This window comes from Agelaius tricolor, unplaced genomic scaffold (genome assembly GCF_023055355.1).
Source record: "Agelaius tricolor isolate 1412-34295 unplaced genomic scaffold, bAgeTri1.0.p SCAF_14, whole genome shotgun sequence".
NCBI classification, from domain to species: domain Eukaryota; kingdom Metazoa; phylum Chordata; class Aves; order Passeriformes; family Icteridae; genus Agelaius; species Agelaius tricolor.
Window position 1 is genome coordinate 19367727 of NW_027269274.1, and position 23375 is coordinate 19391101.

General features: G+C 44.4%; 1 protein-coding gene across 5 annotated transcripts in view; it reads right to left on the reverse strand.

The window, feature by feature from the left end:
• Positions 1-23375, reverse strand: part of RAF1 (Raf-1 proto-oncogene, serine/threonine kinase) — a 41231-nt gene that overhangs the window by 13720 nt on the left and 4136 nt on the right. Inside the window, exons 2-9 of one of the 5 annotated variants that reach the window (XM_071440062.1) lie at positions 16948-17003; positions 7884-8099; positions 7123-7235; positions 6026-6128; positions 4325-4482; positions 3321-3419; positions 1738-1891; positions 278-337 (exon numbers count right to left, since the gene is read on the reverse strand). In XM_071440062.1, coding sequence (XP_071296163.1) covers positions 278-337; positions 1738-1891; positions 3321-3419; positions 4325-4482; positions 6026-6128; positions 7123-7235; positions 7884-8090 — 894 coding nt within the window. In that variant the 5' untranslated portion in view covers positions 8091-8099; positions 16948-17003. The remainder of the gene's footprint in view (positions 1-277; positions 338-1737; positions 1892-3320; positions 3420-4324; positions 4483-6025; positions 6129-7122; positions 7236-7883; positions 8100-16947; positions 17004-23375) is intronic. The other 4 variants (XM_071440063.1, XM_071440065.1, XM_071440064.1 and 1 more) reach the window with 4 other exon arrangements.

Sequence of the window (23375 nt, forward strand, 5' to 3'; positions counted from 1 at the left end):
GAGGGTTTTGTTTAAAGGCTGTGAGACCCAATGCATTCTAATCCAAGCCTATTCCCATCCAGAGGAGGATGAATTCAGCCAGATCAACTGAACATGAAGCTCTTTATCAATTTGCCCCTTCCAATTAACAGCCCCAATATTTGAGTATAAACATGCTGGCAAGATTCTCATCAGATCAGGTCCAGATTCAACACCTCAGGTGGACACTGCCATGGCTTACAAGTTACAGCAATGCTGTTAATGACAAGAAAACAGAAGGCACCAAGGAAATACCTACTCTTCCCCTCAAACAAAAGCGTCTGCACCAGGAGCTGGGAGAAGCATTCAGGCTGTTATTCTAGGCCAACACAGTAAGAGATAAAAGAAAAGAACAGAGGAAGTATAAAAAAGTATTTCTAAAAATTCAATATTAGGCTAAATGAAAGAAAAACCTAATTTGCTTGATAAATGCTAATTAAGTGCAATAAAATTTTTAAGTATTCCTGCTCAAACCCAGAGGTTCACCAGGATCTATCCTTGGGTAAAGCATTTTTTTATTATAGTTTTTCTCCTGGTTTACTAGAAAGTCTCTGCTACTTTCTTTCTGCATTGCTTTGGGGCCTTTGAAAAGCTTTTAGAATGTAACAGCTATTTTTATGGTAATGTGAAGATCCAGAATAGAAAGTGTTTCTATCTTTACTGCTCTGCATAAAGAAAAAAAATGTCTCCCTAAAGACTCATCACTCTACCCAGATCAATAATTCAGATTTTCTTGAGTGCTCCATTGTGGTTTGTGCCACCAGAGATGGTCAGCCTGGCCTCTGAACCAGCAAAAAGGGCTGGGAGCCAAAGAAGCCAAAGAGAAAGGGAGGACACAAAGGCAGCTGACACAGAGCCTCTGACCAAAAATGCTTCCTGGGGCTGCAGGGCACTCCTGCTCTGCTCCAAGGGCCAGAGGAACTCTCTCAGTCCCTTCAGAGGATCTTCAGGTTTCACACAAGTCCATAAATCAGCAGCTGAAGATGCAGGTGAGCTCAGCAGTGAAAGGCTTTTGCTTGGCCTCCAGAGTTTTTAAACTATTCCAGAGGCAAAAGCAGCAAACAGTGCTTGCTCTCTCTCCCAAGTCCTGCAGTTCAGCATTTCCTGCACACCAGTTTGTTAAGGTTAGCACAAATCAAAATTAAAGAAACCCAACCACTTTAGGCCTGATTTCCCAGAGTTGTCCCTCACTGCCAGTCTAAGGTAGGAAAATACAAAAAAAAGGTGTTTGAAGGGAAGAACAGCAGGAATAGTCTCAGACAGACTGGCTTCAGCCCACAGGCCCAGAATTGTCATTAATTCCATTCAGGTGTAACACAAAACAGATCCCCAGGAAGCTCTGACCTGAGCATTCCCAGCCCAAGAACTACACCAGACTCAGGGCACCTTTAGTCTGACTGAAAATTAACACCAGCCCCCCTCACAAACCCAGACTTTTACATTTGGAAAAACATTTTTAGACACATCTAAAAAGCATTTCTTCACAAAACCGAGCTTAACTGTTAAACCTCTTGACACACCCCTAGAATTCCCCAATTCCTGCAGCAAAGTTGATAGACTGCAAGAATTAATAATGAACTTCCTATGCAAAGGTGTCTCCTGATCTCCTCCCCAGTGAGGCAGCTGAGGCAGGCAGTGAGCAGAGGGGAGGAAGGCAGGAAGGCAAGGCCACAGAGGCTGTGGCAGGGCAGTGCAGCCCCAGGGCAGCCCTGCTGTTACCTCGATGATCCTGCTGTCCACGGGCATGGTGGTGCTGACCATGTGCACGTTGGGGGTGGATGTGGAGCGCTGCCTTTGGGACAGAGAGCCCTCAGAGGAAGGGTTGGATGGGTTGAAAGTGAAGGCATGAGGTGTAGAATACCTGTGCTGGGAGCTGAGAAGGAAACAGAGACAAAGGGAGACTTGTGGTTATTTTTATTTCCCCCTCTGGCAAGTGAAAAACACCGTTCAATGTAACCTGTCCAAAAGCAATATACACACAATTCCAAGCAGAGAAAAAGCTGGGATTTACACATCAACTAAACTACTTGGTCAGCTGAATCAGTCCCAGTTTAATCTAAGAAATAAATTTGAAAAACTTGAAGATCTTGTCAGCTCACATATTTAATTAGTGTGTTTAGCTGAGGTCTGGTTTTGCTGTTAGGAACTTTGCCACAGTTCACCTCAATCCCCATCAAATCACATTTAATACACTGACAAAATACTGGCTCTGAGAGATGAATTCAGGACTGTGAAACTAAACAAACTGCTCGTTTCAAGCCTGTTAAATGCACAGCTTAAGAGCTAAACCCTGAATTTGTAAAGCTTTGCAAGACTGTTCAATGGTTTGCACAGAACAGCCAGCAAGGAAGTCATGAAACCCAACACCAGTTAAAAGGAGGCCAAGGCTAAAATCCAGCTCAACAAAGAGTTCTAAATCACAGCTAAGGCCACTCAGACCATTAGGATCCCAAAACACAAATGTATCTTAGTTGAAATGGGCCAGCCTTCACAAAAGATCTATAAAGTTAGTAACTCACTGTTCAACAACACTGGAAATAAGAGTAAGATGGCAAAGATCAATTCCTGATGCAGTTCCCATTAAAACAAAGAAATAAAGACATAGAACCATTTACAAGTCAGCTACGTGCTCTGTGCCTCATTCCTGACCAGACTGTTCAAATGGGTGCAGAAAAAACAAAAGCTGGCCTGCTCTCTTCAGCCTCTAGAATTTCAAGGGAAAGAATACAGGCACGTGTTAGGGTCAGGGGAGAGGCCCCTTGGGAAGGGACACAAGTTTCATTTCAGCATGAATTAAAACTACAGGCATGTTCTCTTTAGGTATGAGAATTTTCTTTAAGAGGAGCATATTTTCAGTTCCCACTGTTGTCTCCTTAAACTCCTATCTGTCATCAGAATATCAGAGCATTATTTTAGTTATGATGTGAATCATCCACCACGAGACACAAACTCTTGATGCACACTACCTGATCAGATAAAATAAAATGAATTCACAGAAATACCAAAAGGGAGCCTTGGATTTTCTTAGGCAGGAAAACAAAGGTCTCCAAAAAGCCTTTAATACTCTAAAATTGAAAAGGCTAAAACTTGAAACTATGAAATCTGAAATCAATGCTTTGGTGGATCTAAGAACAAGAAAGAGTTGTCTGTGATGAAGTGGTGCTGCTGCCTTGCACATTCATCCCAACCCTGGATCAGATTGCTCTGCTTTGGAGGAGCTGGGGGTCTCTGGCTGCTTGGGATGGATTGCTTTGAGAGAAGTGTATTTCCCAAAAGAGAAATGACAGGAAATACAAGCTTACCTAACAGGTATCCGGGAGACAGACTCCCGCATCCGTCTCATTGTCAAGGGAGGTAGTGCAGGGACACCACTGTCACTGATATTTGAATTTGGGAACAATCTGAAATATCAACAAAAACAATTACAACTTCAACTGCTACACTACCTCCTGTACAATGCTCTTGAAAGCTGAAATTTTAAAGGGCTGTTTCTTTGCAGCATGATTAACTTCATGAACACATTCCTATCTTTACATCGTGTTTTTCCTCTGTGTACCACTAAAATCTCTGCCTTCAGACTCCCAAAGAAAAGTTCCACGTGTTCTTTCCAAACTTGAGAGACAAAATCTTTTTATATCAGACTTGAGATTTTCCTGAAAGGGTACTTGACCCAGTGAAGTTCTATTCAAACCAGGTAGCACCAAGTGGCACAAGTCATCCTGCCCTCTCTTAGTTTGGGAAAATGCAGAACCACATGACCAAGTTTAGTTATAAAAAATTACAACCACTAAGAAACATTAGAACAATTACAGGCTTTAACACTTTTGCATAAAAGGACTTCTAACATAATCATTTTCAACTTTTTGTAACTGGTATTAGGAAAGTATTACCCTCCATCTGTTTTCTCACCATTTTCACCAGTGTCAGAAGCTGATGTGTAGAACAGGTGAACACTAAACAGCTAAAATCCACTGAATCATGGCCTGGCTGATTCCTAACATGTGTTGTGTGGGAGGAATTGCTGTCCCCTGCTCAAACAGAGGGCACTGGAGGAACTGCCTGGCCATTCAAGGTGTTTGTTTGCTTGTCCCAGAGCATTAAAATCCAGAGCAAGAACAAACTGCAGCTGATGTGCACGGCCTTTCCCTGGGAACAGACACTCATTGCTGGCTGTTTCATGAGCTCAACCCACAGTTCTGCTCACAGGGACTGCCTTCCCTACAACCCAGAAGGATCTCTGTGATCAGAGACACAACACCAAGTGTCAGCCAGACTTGCTGCTGCCATAGAAAGGAGCAGTCCTTACAAGAGCTGCCTGATGTTGCTCCAGTCCACACACATGGTTGGCACCTTGGTGCTGCAGTGCTCGTGGAATTTGTAGCCGCACGTCTGACAGCGGAAGCCATTGAGCAGGAACTTCTGGCAGATGTCACAGAAGGCAAGCTTCAGAAATGTCTTCCTGGCCTGGAAAACACAGCCAGGGATTAATCCCAGCTAATTACCTCTTCATCAACTGACATTTGGACAGTCAGAGCCCAAAAGAAATAAATAACCATGGTAAAATGCTGTCAGAGCCCCCAGGTTGCTACTGAGCTTAAAACCACACTCAAATATTCTAGAGTGGATTTCCAGGTTGGTTGGACACCTGGGCAGTCCAGAAACACTGAAGGCTTTATTTACAGAACAAACAAAGAAAGAAAAAGAAAAGAATAAGGGTTCTTTCAAATGCAAAAATGATGTTTTTGCTCAGCAAGGTGACAGAGCTGTGTGAGCCAAGAGCTGAGGTTTGTGTTTGTTTCCAGTAGCACCAAAGAGGTGAAAGAGGATCAGACTGGAAGGCCCAGCTCATTTTTTTTTGTTAGCCAAAACTCTTGGTGGTTACAACTAACCAATATCCCTTGCATGAGAAATACATTTCTTAGTAATCAAAATAATAGAAGGAATTTGTACTTATTTAAATGGCAGCCCACTTTGGTTTTATAAAAGCTTCTGGAGTATGAAAAGATTAAAATGAACCAAGGGGTTTCTTCCTCCAGAACCTACTGGAGAGGAGGGTTCCAAATTTTAGCTTCTTCCAGACCTGGAGAAAAATATTCATTTTCTGCTGACCAACTGCAGATGACATTTTCTGTATTTTTTTTTACATGTAATGCAGCAGTAAAGTGACTCTCAGGTTTTGCAAATCAATCCTAACCCTTCTAATGGATGTAAATGGCAATCCTTTAGGACTTAGGATTACCACAATGGATTTCTAGAACAAAACAAGAAAAAAGCTAAAATATGGGAAGAGAGTTCCTTCCCAAGGAGAAGACAATAATACAAGGTAAAACTGTTAGGAGTTGGGCATTATCTCTTCATAAAAAAAAAAAAAATAATTTTTAAAAATTCTTAAAAAACCTACAAAGCACAAAACCACCTTCTACTTATTTGTTTTGTGTGGAATAAATAATCCATTTTTGAGAAGGGACTACAAAGTAAAGCCTTTCATTCCCCCACAGAACACTCTGTCAAATTACAAAGCAGCATTAGCTCACAAAATAATGTCATTACCTGCAGAATGAACAGCACAAATAAACATTGGACCATCAGTCCAGTAAAGCTGCTGAACTTATCCAGCCTTTTTTGACTGATGACACAGAGAAAATGCAAATTTTCTGCCTTTTCTAGACTTTAAAGACATGGGTATCTTACCACAACAGTTACAGACACAGGTATTTATGTAAAATAAAAATGGCACTCATCAGACCTGTGAAGAACATGCACAGTGTGAGCTTGGAAAGGCTGTGACACCTGGGGATCCCCAGGGGAATCATCACAATTCTGGCATTTCACTGCAAATTGATATTTAGGGAATGGAATTGGTGGGGAACAGGGCTGAAGGAATCAACCCCAACTTCTGAAAATCCCTGTGTCCAGAAAGCCAAAAGCTTTCTAATGGCCAAAACATTCTTTGGCCAAATCTGTGGCTCAACTGATGAAATTCCCAGCAGAATAAAGAAAATCTTACAAAATTGTGAGTGGTGAGTGGGACATGGTCAAGGAAGTCCACTCGCAGCTCCTCTCCAATCAGGGAGGCAGCATCTGTGTTCCAATCCAAACGCACTTTCTTCCTGAAAGAGAAAATGGGGACAACAAAACCACCTTGGAGAGAGGTCTGGCCTCATCCACACTATGTTTTGTGAGTTTTCTTGAGTAAACTGAGAACAAATAGCCAAAAAAGCATAGCTAACCTCTTACAGTGAGCTGGACAGATTTCAGTGTCTTCCACTCAAAAAATCAGAGGCAACTTGGAATATATTGCAAGTCACTTTTTTTCTGCTCATTTTTAACATGGTATTTCTTTATAAAATATTTGACATAAAGCACCTGGAAGCTTTAATGGAGTCACAGAAATACCCTTATAAATGTAACAGAAATCATGAGTGACACAAAATCCATTCTTAGGTGCTTGGGCAGGGACTGGTGACCCCAGAATGGCCTCAGCTGCTCAGAGATGTAACCCCACAAATGCCTGAGGCTGCAGGGAGCTTTAAGGCCAAGCCTGAGAGGTGTGAAGTGCATTAACTCCATGAGATACCTTCACTCCCTCAGCTTGCAGGACAATCATTTGGTATTTAATAGTAGCATCCCCTCAGTCCTACAAATAAATAAGGAGTATCTGAAGTGAGACTGAAATCCAAATATTGGGAAGTTGTAGAGGAATGCAGAGCCTTAAAACTGAGTACACAGAACTGTTCAGGGAAGTGGGCTAAGAATCACTGGCACTGAATTTACCATCTATAAAGGCAGCACAGAAATGCACCTCAAACATGAAGGAAGGCATCACTTCATCTAGAGCATGGCAAAACCCTCACTAAGGGGCTGCAAGCACTTGAGGGAACCCCTCCATTTTAAATATTTTCAATATTTAGCTTTCAAACAAAAATAAAATTACCAATACACAGAAAGCTGACAGAGTTACCCTAGAAAAAGGCAAAGAAAGCAACACAAAGTGCTCACAACCAAACTGCTTTAAAAGAAATCAGCCAGAGGGGAAGAAAACCTTACTGCTGCTATTCCAAACCCAAGATTTTTACACTCCCTGGGAGGAAATCTCCCTCTTACCCCTTCGGTTCAGCAAGAAGTCGAAACACTGCACAGCACTCTGGCTGCAGCCCCCTGACCTTCAGAGCCTTCATCAGACAGTCATGCAGGGTCATCCCATTCCTCACGTTCACCTGGCAGCAAGGGGAGAACAACAAAGCATTTACACACTGCTGCAGTTCCTTTAGGCTTTTCCAAGACCATTTTGTCATTTTAAGAAATTCCAGGAAAGCTGCACAAAGTGCACTCCTGCAAAGGACATTCTAAAGGCATTTTATGACTTCTGAGTTTCTATGAAACAGGATTTTACACAAGTAGGCAGCCTACAGAAGGAAGAGAAATGCAGGCAAATGGAGCTACCCCCAGTACAGAAAAAGGTTTAATTTAGATTTCAAGAAACTTTGAGTAAGACTATTATTAGGGACACTCAGCTCCAAGAAACTGAACAGAAGTGTTCCCTCAACAAGTTTCACTTCAGCTTTAACCCCCACATTTCAAGTGAGGAAAATGACAGAAGTGTCATGCAGGCACCATTGTTTAGGTCATCCAACAATGACCTTTCCCTGTGCAATATGCTCATGTGCTTTAGAAAATTCACAGCATTGAGACAGAGCAGTAGAGCTTCTCAAAATACAGATCCAAAAGAAACCACATCCTCTAAAGCAACCAACTGCTGAGCATCACTCAACCCCAGTGAGACCCTTCAGGAGGGCATTTCTGGTGGCAGGAGCAGGGAGTGGGAGCAGGAGAGCAGTGCTGAGCTGCAGGCAGCCCCCACTCACCACGGTGCGCTGCTTGTTGGGCAGGAAGACGCGGATGGTGTTGCAGGTTTTGGACGTATCCGAGATTTTGCCGTCGTCGGACGCGCGGCGCTGGTACCCAAACTGCTGCACCAGGGTGGGGGAGATGCAGTTGGGGCCATCAAAGACAGAATCCTTCAGCCCAAAGCCATTGCTGATGGTCTTCCAAGCTCCCTGGATGTGCTCCATTGGTGCAGCCTAAGGAACATTGGGAGAGTCAGGGAAACGGCCACGTCCTTCCCTCTGGAGCGGGGCTGCCTCCTCCTCCTCACACAGCAAATCTCAGCCTTTTCTGGAAGCATCTGGAGCTGCCCTGCCTGGTGAGGTGATCAAGCTACACTGCAGGTCCAGCTCACCCACAGCTGCACAATCAGCCTGCCCCTGAAAGCATTTCACTTTATACACACAGACAAGCAGCAAGAGATGTGTAACACCTCAGGGACAGCACTTCACCAGCAGGGGAATCTACATCATCAGTGCCTGGGGGGCGTTCAGAGAGGTGCCCAGAATATGGAATCAGAATATCCTGAGCTGGAAGGGACCCACAGGATCACCCAGCCCAGCTCCTGGCCCTGCACAGCCACTCCAACAATCCCACCCTGGGATTTAATAGTATAATTAAATCCCACCCCTGGCAGCCTCGGGGCTGTGCCCATTCCCTGGGCAGTGCCCAGCACCCTCTGGGCCAGAACCTTTCCCTGATCTGCACCCTAACCCTCCCTGGTCACCAGAATAAAGAGCTCTGGAGGAGGCCAGCACAACAGTCCTGAAAACCAGATATGCCACACAGGCATTAGCCCAGCCTGTTAAGAAAAGAGACTCAAGAGGAATTACAATGAAAAGAATTAATTAAGGAATCTATTTTTATCACTGATTTTCAGGCTTTGGTTATTTAGGTTTTTTTAAATACTATCACAATTTACATAGTGTGAAACAGCAAAAAAATATTTCTCAACCTTCACACCCACTATGCTCAGTTGTGTTTTAGCACAAATAAACCTGGGACAACTGGGATTGTTCAGCCTGAGAAAGAAAAGGCTCCAGGGTGACCCAGCTGAAACCCTGCAGTACCTGAAGGGAGCCAACAAGAAAGATGGAGAGGGATTATTTACAATTAATAGGACACAAGAAATGGCTTCAAACTGGCAGGGAGTAGGTTTAGATGGGATATTGGGCATTAGGAATTGTTGCCTGGGAGGGTGGGCAGGCCCTGGCACAGGTGCCCAGAGCAGCTGTGGCTGCCCCTGCATCCCTGGCAGTGCCCAAGGCCAGGATGGACAGGGCTGGGAGCACCTGGGGACAGTGGGAGGTGTCCCTGCCATGGCAGGGGTGGCACTGGATGAGCTTTGAGGTCCCTTTCAACCTAAACCATTTTATGATTTTACAAACATCTCCCAGTGCAAGGACACCAACAACCCTCTCCCTCTGCACAGTTCCAAGGCAGCACTCATTTCTGCACGTGCAGGGACAAAGGTAAAGGCATCACTGGATTTCTGCCCCAGATATCCCAACTGCAATGCAGCTTGAACTCCAAATTATACTCAAACATCTGATTCAAAATTAGGCAAAAGCAAAGCTGAAATCAAACAACCTGATTGAGAACACCCAACACTGACTGAGCACCTGGCAGCAGCTGCTCAAGTCTCATCTCATGTGTGGTCCTGCACCTCCTTTGCTGCAAATTATTTGAGCCCTCCAATACATTTCCTCATGTTTATGCCAGGGAAAAGGCAGCAGTGTTTGTTTCAGTTGCAGAGTTAAAACAATGGAATTCTTGGATAAAAAAGATCTCCACTAATGTTAAGTGTCCATTCTGGGGTGCCCAGAAGGATAAGCTGAATTTCAGAGTGTTTTCCTTCACAGCACATTTGCAAGTACCTTTGGTGCAGACCTCAAGCCAGATCTGCCCAGCAGCCAGAAAGGAAATGTAACAACAACAACAAAGTTCCAGAGAAAGGTTTGGTTTAGGTGAAGTCATTACCACCACAGGCAAAGCCCAGAGCAGCAGAACCTCAGCCTCAAAGGGAACTTTCAGCCAGTTCCTGAATATCTCCTCCTGCCAACCCCTGCCACTCCTCAATCCATCAGCTCTGAAGGTCCAGTTGTCCAAAAGTTCCAAATGTTTAAATGTCAGTAAGATTTAAACTCCATGCCCAGTCATCTAACAGGATTGAGATACTTGGATTTTTTTTTCTTTTTCAATCCATGGCACATAAATGACAAGAGTTTTATATTTGATGTAAAAAAGGGAATAAGGAATAGGAAGACACAGAAACATTCTGAAAAATGAGAGATAAAACTGAGGAATACAACCAAGTTCACCACACATCTCACAATTCCTAGGCACCAGAAAGGTGAAAAACAAGTTATGTTCAGTTACAACACCCACATAATGCACATGGCAGCTGAAAGAGTAACTACTGAGATGGCAGCAATAAAAACTGAGATAAACTCTTAGATAAGAGGAGAAAGATGAAACCCAGAGAGCTTCTCTTAACTTAACCCCTATGGCAAACTCCTTTGTTTCACCCTTCCAGCTAACAGATGAAACTAAACAAAAAGAAGAGCCCAGCTTGATTTTTCTGCTGAGCTGAGCTAAGGAATTGCAGGACAGCCACCAAAATCTCCTTGTCCCTGCTGACAGAAGTTGACAACACCCCAACACTCCAGCCCTTCTATTTAATATTTTGATATGCTGCCAACAGTTCCTGAAAAAATCCAGAGAAAGCAGGAAACGACAAAGAATTCAAACTTGCATTTTGACAAAAGATAAAAATAGCCAAAAAGTGACTTCCCTGCTCTCAGGGCATTGTCTCCCCCAAACCCTGCACACTGAGGCACAGCTACCATGGAAGATCCCAGCAATGTATTTCAAGGTTGTTGCACACACAGGAAAACACAGACAGCAACTGCTCTCAGCCTCTGTAGACCCAAATGTCAGTTCTACCTTTAATTAGGCATTTGCATCCTTCTCTCCCAGGGTCTTTGCCTCACAAGTGCTGCACAGTGTCAGAACTGGCCATGCCTTGCACAGTCCCCCCTGCCCTGCTCTCTCCTGCCATCACTGGGGTTTGCCACCTCTTTTGGCTGAGGGTTCAGTGCCTGCCAGGCTGGGTTTGCTCCCAAACCATCCCCTTGGAAGTGCAGCAGCTCCCTGCAGGCACAGAGAGCATTCCCATGGCACCAAGTGACCAGCTTGGGGCTGACAGCGGTGACATTAAATGACAGCCCAGCCCTGCACATCCCCAGGTGCTGAGTTCTTTCCCTAGGAAATGGATGTACCACACACACCATGCTCAGCTCTCCTCCTCCCCAACCTCAGGGTGCTGCTGGGGCACTCAGGAAGAGCCAGCAGCAGGATGAGAACAGAGGTCAGAGCTGGCCTGAAGCTGGCAAAAACCTGCCAAGAGGCCTGAGGGTGGAGGGCCAGGGGAGAGGAAGGGAAGTTTAACAGATCCTCACAGTCTCCTGGGGAGAGACAGGGAATCCCTGCTGGAAAGCTGCTAAACCTGCTCTGGCACCCACTGAACGAGGGCTGGCAGCTGGAAAGGTGGAGCTCCTTGGAGAAACCCAACCTGAGAAACCCAAACTATTGAGAGCCAGCCCCTGAGGGTGCCAGAGGTTCCAGGGCCCCCCAGACACCTCCTGAGCCAGGCCATGAACAGTCTGGTTGAGAACACTGCAATTCTGGCAGAGCATGGGCAGCCAGGTTCACTTCTCAGGCCTTGTTCCAGAGTATTCTCATGGAAGGACAGACAGACAGAAAGCTGCTGCTTAGGAGGTGACTCTGAATGACTTCCACCTTTCTGCTGCCCTCCAGTGCAAAGAAATGTATAAATATCTATACAAACCCATCCCCTTGGAAGTGCAGCAGCTCCTGCAGGCACAGAGAGCATTCCCATGGCACCAAGTGACCAGCTTGGGGCTGACAGCAGTGACATTAAATGACAGCCCAGCCCTGCACATCCACACTCATCTGCCTCCCTCAGAACCCTGGATGGGCACAGGGAGAACAGCCCAGGCCACAGGTGTGAGCCCACCTGAGCAGGTAAGTGAAGCACAGCCCACCCTGCAGGGCCCTGGCAGCAGCTTTACTCCCTTTGGGTAGTTTGCTCCAAGCAGTAAATTCATTAAAGGCATTTTTAGTCACCACACTCAGCTCCCCCAGCATCCACACCAATTCACTCCAGCAGATTTACTCCCTTTGGGTAGTTTGCTCCAAGCAGTAAATTCATTAAAGGCATTTTTACTCACTACACTCAGCTTCCCCAGCATCCACACCAATTCACTCCAGTGAAAAGATGTTTGAAACTCTGTTCTAAAGAGAAATTTAATTTAAAATAAAGGAGGAAAGATTTTACAATGATGCCTTCATAACTATGGTTCTTCTTAGGTTTGTCTCTTCCAGAAAAAAAATTGCTTTTCTCTCTCTTTCAATTAATTACAAGCATATTTCTGACACATAATCATTACCAGATACTGGATTTATGTTTATGCCATGCTCAAATAATCCACTGCCAGCTGGATGTTTTCATGTATATTTCTAAAAATTTTCTTTAAATCTTTTCTTCCTGCAGCTCATCACTTCCATGAAAATGACTTCAAACAGCCTTTCTCCAACTGACAAACTGCAACAGCAGCATTCAAAGAATATTTGAAGATATTAAAGAACATCAGTCTTGTGGGAACTCAGCACATCGTTCCCGATGTCCGGAGATGCCAGGAGAACCCTTGGGGGTCTCAGAAATCCTGGAATGTTGCCAGGAGTGTTTGGTGGCTTGATTTTGATCCATCCACAGAAGTGACAGCAGTTTGAGGACATGAGAATCACTTTAGAGTGAAGGGTGTGAAAGGGACACATTTATAGGGTGAAATACAAACTTTAAGGTTTTTGGTACAGGGAGACAAGATGGAGGGATCAGGGCGTGTCTCGTCCTTCTTCTTTCTTCTTCTTGTCTTCCATCTCCCATGGTGATGTTGGCACTTGGGGATTGGTTCATGGTGAAGGTGCACTTGCCAACATGGGTGAAAAGCATTGGGAAATAAAGGTAAATATTGTGTACGTAGATTTTAGTATAAAAAGACATGACCGCCCCGTGGGTGGGCAGAGTGCCCTTGGCTGCCTTGCAGGTCAGACCTCTGTTGGGCAGACAGAAAATTCTGTAGATAAGGAACAATAAACAATCTGAAGATGGAAAAGCTGAAGAGTCCAGACTCGTCCTTTGAAACGCGTCCACCCAAGAACCGCCCTGCCCGTGTCGGGGCACAGACAGACAGACGGACCTGACACAGTCTCCTTGTAGATCCAGGACTGCTGGGAAACTGATCCTGATGATTTTTCTGCTTAGGCTGAACATTTAATATGAAACCAATGTCATTTACTGCTGCAAGTCCCCCAGGACTTCTGCACACTGTGACCAAGAGTGCACTTTTCATCAGGGCTTTTTGCACACATTACAGATTCTGCTCATGAATCACTGGAACAAGTATTAACCCAAAAGCTCTGGAATGTGCACATCTGACAGCACCAGATTCCTGGAGATCAGTCACTCATACACAATCAATACATTCATGTCATTCATTCCAGCTCAGAAGGTATTGGAAGCTGCTCTGACTTTTCCATCAGCAGGACAAATTGCTGGTGTGAGCTGTTAAAAGTTTCACCCTCCCTCCCTAGGAAATGCCAGAACTGGCACTGGGTTAGGCTGAAAGTTCACAAGTTACCAAGCTGAGCTCTCACTCCAAAGTTTAGCTACTTTGTCCTTGCTTTTTTCTGGAACAAGCACCCAAAGTTGTTTTTGAAAACAAGTCAAAACAGTTCCCCCTGCCAGCACACAGGCACTGCCATTTTTATCCCCACAAATTCCTGGAATTTTGTGTTTCATGGAATACACCTACAAACACAGACCAGCACAGAACAAAGTCCAGAATCCACTTCAAACTGAACACTTTTATCAGTAAATAGAAGCTTGAAAAGCTGCTTAGAAACAAAGTTTTCATCTCTGGCACAAAAAGATCAATGATCCATTGAACTGTGGCTTTTTCTTCTCCCATACAGTAATTAATTGATCTAATATTGCTTGGGTGACCAATTATCTGGGAGAAAAGCAGAAATTCAAACCAGACAAATCTCTGTTGTGATCTATAGCAGCATTTTTTAAAAGCAGCTTTTCAGAGCAGTAGAGGATAAATATGGACCCATTCCTATATGAATAAAAAAAGCTGTGATCTATGGAAATATGAATGCAGGGAATGAGCTGGGATCAGTGCAACAACCCAGGCCAGATCCCTCTCACATCTACAAGGTTGGTGCTTTTCCTTCATGTGCCCTTCATTTTAAGAGATCAATGCCAAAAAACAAATTCCTCCCTTAGACAACTGACAGAAATTAAAAATTAACAGAAGGAAATGTCAGTGTTCAGGGAAAAAAAACCAAACAGAACAAAAACCAACAGAAACACATACAATTTCTGCCTCTGCTGTTCTGATCTTGGAAGTATCTTTTCTGCTCTTTATTTATTAGAAATATTCTGCTTTTAGTCACTACTTCAGCCTTCAGGAAAAAAAAAATAACACTGGTTTTCCAACAAGGGGGCCCTAGAGTAAGGAGGACACAAGCAGTACAACTCTCAACCTGCTTTCAGATTTATTCATTTATTATTCATTCGAGATCAGTATCTTTTTGGATTTAAAAGCTGCTGTCAGATAAAAACTCTGGCTAGTAAGCACAGCCCCAGTGAGACTGCCTGGCTGCAGCACCTGTACTTTGGGCTCTGCTGAGCAGGAGTTGCTCACCAGAACAATCTGCACCTTTGGCCACCCTGTGCCTGCTCTCTGTTGGCTCTAACAGCTCAGGGCCACTTTTCCCAGGCAGACCCCAGAAGATCTGTTTGGTTGGTCCTTTTCACACAGAGCATTCCCATGTTAGTCACCCTTTTTTTTCCACATGATTATTTCTATGAAATTCAAACGTGGAGCTCTGATTTTTCCTACAAAACCACAATTCCTACATTAGAGAAACAGGAGCACTGAAGACCCTGCATCTAAAAGAGGGATACAGAATCCAAAGCTTTGTCTTTCCCAAAGCAAAAAAGCAATCCCAGGTAAAAAGTTAAATGCAGCAGGTGTTTCTAATCAGTCAGAGTGTTTTGAAATTGGATTTAAGTACAGCTGCAGAGTTTATATAGATTCACAAATCAGTTGATGGAATTGCTATTGAAACAGTAGGAAAGGAAAAAGCAAGCAAAGTGCTCATAGATTTTGTACAAGTTTTCCTTACAAAGCACCAGAACTCTGTCATCAAATAAAATTTCCACTTTTCTTTCTAGTATAATGTTCCATAATCTTTCATCTCATCTGCTTTATTACTATTAAAGCTGAAGTGATATTTAAGTCGTGCTCCTTTTTGAATTCAGTAAACTCAAACTCATTACCAGAAACAAGAAGCACTGAACACTGCTCTTTATAGCTGCTGGTACCAAAATCACATTATGTGACAGTCCTGCCACTCACATTCTTCTTTCTGTGCCATAATGTTGAATTCTGTCAAATTCTCCAAAGGGAGATCCACAGAGAGATCTCTTCTGCAGACAGAAGTGGGACTCCAAGTGCTCTGTCTTTCTTTACATGGTCAAACCCTGGAGAAGCCTTTTTTCTCCCCAAATCTCTCAATCAAGTGCACATACCTTCCCAGCCATGTGCCCATTTGCATTCTGCACTTGCTCATGCCAATTGTTCCCAGTCTGAAAGCCCCAAACTGTGTTTGCAGTTGCCTGGAACTCATCCACTTTACAGCAAGGATGAAAAAAAGTTACTCAAATGTCAGCAATCCACCAAATGCCCTTCCCACACGAGTTCTCAAGGATTAAACAAAAAAGTGACTGAGAACCTCAGCACAAAGAATGCCTGGCTCTGTCCTCCCTCAGCCACATGGAGGAAATGCAGCAGCACTGAGAACAGCCCAGCCTGAGAGCCTGAGGATTATTAAAGAAGGTGCAGGGAGCTCACATCTCACTGCACAGAGACCTGCAAGGTGCTGTTCACCAGCCCTGCACAGCACAGGCAAGGCTGAATTCATGACATGAATTAAAATCTGTACATCCAGCCTGGCCAGGTGCTCCCTGCTTTCACTGCAGCCAGTAAATGGATGTGATGAAATGTGGGCTCTGTGCCAGCCCTGCAGTGCCACGTGGAGGTCAATAATGGCATTCCAAGAGCTTGGAAACATCACCCAGACGGGCACAGGGCAGGGCACAGGGACACAGCACCTGGAGAGATCCTCTGGAGATGAACAAAGGGCTCTCCCTCATATTTTAGAGCAAGAGGCAACTGGGAACAGCTGGACTTCTCCTTCTTTATTTTCATGGTTTGCATGCACCTGTACTTGCCAAGAAACCTGAATGAAATGGCAAATAACAACAGAATGTACTTTAAAATTTAAGACTGTATACAAGAAAAAATACTTAAGACTATGTCAAACATCTACTGTCCTGAGAGCCTCCAAAAGAAATTATACTCCATTTTAACATTATCTTATTAAATACACCCATGAAATTACAGTTCTGGTTTGGGTGGGTTTTTATTTACTTAACAAAGTGCCATAGCAGCCTTTTTGTTTCAGAGATAGAGTTTGAAGATAATGCCACAGACAGATTTACATTAGGGCTGGATTAGTCCCAACAGACCTGCACTTGTGTGGAAAGGCAAATGCTGTTTGGAAAAGACAGGCAAATATCAAGAGCTGAAGTTCTAAACTGAGGAAGGGCTTTTCCCCTGCAAAGTAAATATCCAGGGAGACTGACTCAAGCAAGAGCTAAGTTAAATACACACTTCTGATAAAGCAAATCCTGTAACAACTGCAGCTCCAGATGGATTCTGGGGCATTTTTCAAAAAACAAAAAGTGGATTTGAGCAGCAGTGCAAGAATCCAAGCACAGAGGGGCTGAGCTGAGTTTCCCCCCCTGAAGGGAAGGTTCAGGAATCTCCAAAGAAAGGAAGGGGCAGGAGAAGGAGGAAGGGAAAGATGACAAGAGAAAGTTATTTGTACCTTTAGTTTTCCTGTCAGCAAATGAAGTCCTATGACAAAAGGATGAAGCACATCATCTGTGGAAGACAAAAAACCAGAAGATATTTCCATTTTAAAAGACAAACATATACATGCACTACATACCAAATAAATAACAAAAAAATGACAGCAATGATAAATGATCATCCTTCTGCTTTCAGAGTTTTCAGGGTCTGCCAGCCTTTATTTCATGCAGCATTTCAGTGTAAGGAGACACAGAGTGCACAACCACCAAATGTTACCCAGCTCAAAAGCATTTCATTCTTCTTCCAGAACATCAGAAAAAAATCTTTTAGCTAAAAAATCTTCAGCTAAAAACTCGCTGAAGTAAAAATTAAACAGGATTGAACAGTCCCTTCTCAGAAGTCAGCTCCTCACTCAGACAAACACCTTGCTGACTCACAGATGTTGACAAATCTTGGAGACAAAACAAACAAACAGTAATAAGCAGCCAAGCCTCTGAAGGCTCTCTGTATCTTGCATAAAGCAGCAACTGTAAAAGGGAGAATTCCTAGGGAAGCTGAAGAAATCTTGATGGGATCATCCCCACACCAAGGTTTCTCTTCTCCAGACCAAGACTCCTCATGTCTTTCTAAAAAAATGCAATAAAAAAATGAACAAGAGATTTTATATTGGCAGCTCACTTCTGGTTACAGGTATCCTCTCTTCTGGACAGAGCAGATGGGGAAAAACTCAAATGGATAAATAAAAAGAAGCTGCAATGACTTTACCAAACCAGCAAACACTCAAAGATTAACAAGAAACCAGATCAATGCTCTGGGACCTCCACCTTGAGCCATGTTCAGTCATTTTCAAAGTGGAATCTACTGACACCCTGAACTGTGGATTGACCCTGCTTCCACCTAGCACAGCTGTCTCCAACAAACATTAAGGAATGTGGCACATAAAATACTGTAAATATGCTTTCCATCATGGAAAAAGATAAGCAGGGAGACTGGGGACAAGGAAGGAATTCAGGTTTTCTCACACCAGAGGAAAAGATGAGATCTTTAGTTATAACCAAATACAAGAGATGGCAGTGAATCACTAAAATGGATAACGTTACATGAAAAAAAAAAGGAGAGAAAACTGATGGGGAAATTTCATTTAGAGAATGAAAACCCAAAGCATTTTTACAGTAAAATCTGTAAGAAGAAAAAGAAATCTCATGCATAAATCAAGAAGAGACAGCACAGCATAAATCAAGTGTGATAGGCTGAAGAAGCAGGTGCAGTATTTCTATCTGCCACCACAGCAAGAAGACAGGAAAAATTACTTTTTTTTTCATGACAGATAAAGAGACACATGACAAAACAATCAGTAAGAACATCTGCTAGCAGAACTGGCAAACACGAGGGTTTAAGGAATGAGAGTTGCCAAAAAGCCCAGTTTACTGCAGATGTGAGAGTCAATGGAACCTGGCTGGAATTGTTCAATGAGACAAAGGCAGAGCAGAGGGAGAGGACAACCCCTGTGTCCTGCAGGATTTCCACCTGAGCTGCTCTGAGGAGCAAGGCCAGCACACAAATTCATCACTCAAACCCTTGCCTTGGAAAGACTCTGCCCCAAACCTACTCCTAAAGGCACAAAGAGCCTCAAGCACAAAAGGTTTGGGTTTCAGTGGTGTCAGTCACTCCTGAAGTATGGATTGATGGTTTTAGAAAATACACCTTGTATTTGGGGTAAGGAAATCCCAAATGTCAGACATTTCAGCAAGCACACATCTCCACTGGATACCTGTGCCACTGGACCCCCCTGGCTCACTGTCAGGGCATTCTTGCTGTTTGCTCCTCTTTCCACCACAATATTACAGCATTTTGTCACTGGAAGTGCTGGTAATTTACTCCCAGAAAAAAGAAATGTTAATTTCCTATAGTGTGCAAGAATACAGAATAAAATTTAGTCAACATCAGCCTGGCCTTTTAGAAATTAAGACAAAAACCTCATACTCCACTGATTCCTGGGCTACACTGTTAATCCCCATCTTTAAAACTCACACTGCCTGTTCAAAGTCTCCACATGAGAAATTGAGAAAGAGAAAATAATCAATATACAAAGGAACCCAAAATTTAAAGAAAAACTCTGCCAGACATAAAATATGCAAAAAACCCTGAAAGAATCTCTTGTAGTCACAGTTTTGTGCTGAGAAAAGAAAAATATTTTTCAGTGTAAGACAGTTTTTATGTCAATCTGCCCAATTTTACTGAACATTTTCTTCACTTTGTAACAGAAAACGATTCCAGGTAGTGTCCTGTAATTCAACATCACAAGGGCAGATCTTACTGGAATAGGTAAAAATAGCAGCAGGGAGCATGCCAAAGGACAGTCTTTCCACTACAGGGGCAGTGCTTACATTGCAACATCAGCTGGCTCTCTTTTTATAACCTCACCATTGCAGTGAGCCGGTCACACAGGCAACCCAAAAGGCTGCAGAAATCCCAGAGGAAGCTGGGGCTGTTTCTGGGCTGCAATCAATGCCCTGCACCAGCGGGAGCCCACGGCTCTGCTGCAGCACTGCTCCTGCCTGTGGCAGCTTTCCACCTGCTCCAAAGCACCCAGCACACACCTAGGGCTGATGTCACTCACAATTCAGTGCATTCCTTGTCAAATGTCAGCATCAAATTAGAGCCTGGCACGCTCTGGTGCTCCTTTAGGCTGCAGCACACTGGAAGCTCCCTAATTTACTGCATTCTCTGGCAGCCCCAGACCCACCCCCTGCAGAACTCCTGTTATCCCATTTCTGCAGCCTGGCACAAGCCCTCCCCAGCCCTGAACCCTCCGTGGGTTTTTGCCACGTTTCCACACAGAGATAACAAGCAGCCCAAGCTGAGCACTGCAGCTGTGAGGCCAGGGATCAAACAAAGGCTGAAATGCTGTTTTACCAGCACAGACTCTGCTCCCTAGCCAGCAGCTTGGCTTGCAGGTGACCAAAAGTGCTTAGCTTTCTAATTAGGCACCAGGGAGAGCTGCACCCTCCCATCTCAGCACCACAAACAGGTTCCTGCCTGCTCCTCCTCCACAGCACGATTGATTGGACACAGCTCCCCAGAGCCACTGGAGGCACAGCGAGAGCAAAGCCTGGGAAAAGCAGGGAGTCACTGAGCTGGCACGGGTGCTCTCACACTTTTCTGCCTCAATTAAAGAAAAACTGACTGATCATCAGTAAATTCACCTCTCCTGAAACCTGCAAGCCCTGGAATAATCAGAGATGTTTGTTGTTTGCACACAGTAGCCCCAGCACTGTGTCCTTGTTTTAAAAACTAAGCATCAGCCTCGTGCAAAATCAAGAGTAAAGAGAGTTTAGACATTTCTGCCATACTTTGAATGCATGAATTTTATAGTGCAAGTTTCACCAAAAAAAAAAAAACTCAAACACATCAAATTACAACACAAATACACAAGAAATGAAAAATATTTTAATGGGGTTATGCAATAGATTGGACCTGAAGGAATTCAATTGCTATCAGAAATCATCAAAATAAGGAAAATATTAACCCAACAGCAGCCTTAGAATTAACAATTACCAGGTAAATTCTGAACTTCAAGAATTGAAAGAAAATGTCTTCTTGCCTGTGAAGGTGGAGTCACATCCTGTGCCAACTTTCAGAGAAACTTTAGAACAAAGTTTCTAAGTAAAGTTTAAACAACCCTAAGTTCCCATGTATCAAAATTCACCTTTCCAAGTGAAAGCTGCACAGGCAATTACAGGCACTCTTACCTCCACATTAAGCAGAATTAAAATCCACTTTACTTTCTCTTTTACAAGAAATTTTTAATAGTGTACTTTCTATGGTAATGATTTGGAAACAATATAAATAGCATTTTTTGGGTAGCAATAAATTAGGAATTTAAAAAAAAATTAAAGTATGATTAACCAGTATTTTTTCTTCCCAGCAACACTTCCAGTCTAATGGTCTTCCCTACAACTGCTCTGCTTTGCAGGATTCTCTCTCTGTGCTCCATTTCTGCAACAATTCCACACAAACAAAAGGGAGTACACACATCTGCACCTCCCCACCACACTCCTTCAGTTTCACCAAAAAACTCTTACATAAAATCTCAAGTTTATTATACACAAATAACATCTGAATAAAGAAAAAACAATGATTATTTAGTCATCTCTGCCACAGGTAGCAAGTGAGTAAAGAGAACAGTGCTAATGTGGTGTGCTAATAGACTGAAACACCACTATAAAATACTGAAAGTATGACCAGACTTTGAGCAAACACACTTAAATGGCTGAGAACAAGAAAAAGGAATATGCAAAAACCAGCAGAAATTACTGCTGGAGCTGACAGGGACATACACTGGAAGCAGACTAAAAGACATTAGAGAAAAAGGAAAATTGGCCATATTTAAAATATGAACTATTTCAATAAATTATAATATTTAAAATATTAAAAGAATAATGGTTAAATTATTTCAATAGAATATCTTAAATGTTTTCCCTTATGAAAGCATTGGAGACATCTTTCTTCTAGTTCTGCACTATCCTGCATCCCCCTCTTGGTAATCTGTCAACTCAGAGTTCCAAAAATCCCCACTTTCAGAACTCCAGCTGGTTCTACGGTGACATTTATGTAACAGAAAACTCTGCTGGGGGCCCAGAGCCATTTCTTAGCGCCTGAACCTCTGAGGCAGCTTTAATTAGTGCAGTTAACCCACGGCACACCCAGGGGCGAGCTGGGGAAGCAAGCTCCTGTCTCTGAACTAAAAATACCCAATGGCTCATTGGCACAGCGATCCTGGCTGCCCCTGGGAACGGCCCGGCCTCCAAAACCCCCGTGGCAGCTGCTCCACAACCGAGGGAAAGCACGGCAGGTACAAACCGAGCTGAACCTGAGGGAAAACTGTGACCCAGGGACAGGCACAGCACAGGGGGAGAGGCTGAGGACCCACACAGGAGGGGAAACCATGGCAGGTACAAACTGAGCTAACCCTGAGAGGGAAAACTGCAGCGCCCGGTGATCCAGGCACAGGCACAGCACAGAGGGAGAGGCTGAGAGCCACAACTGCAAGGGGGGAACCCACGGCAGGTACAAACCGAGCTGAACCTGAGGGAAAACTGCAGCGCCCGCTGATCCAGGCACAGCACAGAGGGAGAGGCTGAGAGCCACAACTGCAAGGGGAAACCATGGCAGGTACAAACGGAGCTGAACCTGAGGGAAAACTGCAGCGCCCGGTGACCCAGGCACAGGCACAACACAGAGGGAGAGGCTGAGAGCCACAACTGCAAGGGGAAACGATGGCAGGTACAAACGGAGCTGAACCTGAGGGAAAACTGCAGCACCCGCTGGTCCAGGCACAGCACAGGGGGAGAGCCTGAGAGCCACATGGGAGGGGAAACCACGGCAGGTACAAACTGAGGAGGAGCCGGTGATCAAGCACCAGGGAAAACAGTATTATGCTCTTTAAACATAGTAGGGCTGAGATGAGGTGGGTTTGGTGGAAGGCTAGGCCTAGGCTGCTTAGGGTGAAGGCTGAGTAGAAGCTTAGGTGGAGGTAGGACATAAAGAAAGTTATAGGGTGGGAGCTATAATTTGTTGAGTTGAAATCAACCGTCTTAGTTCGACTAACTTCCTGTTAATCTGCTCATTCTAATCCGCCTTGAATTCATTCGTATACTAGTCCTAGGGTAAGGAGGAGGATAAGTGAGGAGGTTCAGGTTACTGCAGCACCCAGTGATGCAGGCACAGGCACAACACGGGCTGAGAGCCCACAGCTGTGAGGGAAATCATGGCAGATACAAACCGAGCTGAACCTGAGAGGGAAAACTGCACCGCCCGGTGACCCAGGCACAGCACAGAGGGAGAGGCTGAGAGCCCACAGCCGTGAGGGAAATCATGGCAGGTACAAACTGAACTAAACCTAAAAGGGAAAACTGCAGCACCCGGTGACCCAGGCACAGCACAGAGGGAGAGGCTGAGAGCCCACAGCTGTGAGGGAAAGCACAGCAGGTACAAACTGAGCTAACCCTAAAAGGGAAAACTGCAGCGCACAGGCTGAGAGCCCACAGCTGTGAGGGGAAACCACGGCAGGTACAAACTGAGCTAAACCTAAAAGGGAAAAAACTGCAGTGCCCGGTGATCCAGGCACAGAGGGAGAGGCTGAGAGCCACACAGGAGGGGAAAGCACGGCAGGTACAAACTGAGCCGAACCTGAGATGAATCAAAAACTGCAGCGCCCGCTGATCCAGGCACAGCACACACAGAGGGAGAGGCTCAGAGGGCGGAGCTGGAGACAAGGTCCCACTGCACAGCTCCTGAGGCAAACACGGCACGGGTGTCACGCTCACCACCTGCACTCGGGATTTGAAGGCGATTCTGCCTCAAGTGAAGAGCTCTGATTTAACCGTGCTCTGCTCCCTTGCTGCCTCCAGGAGCAGCACAGAGAAATGACACCTGCACCTG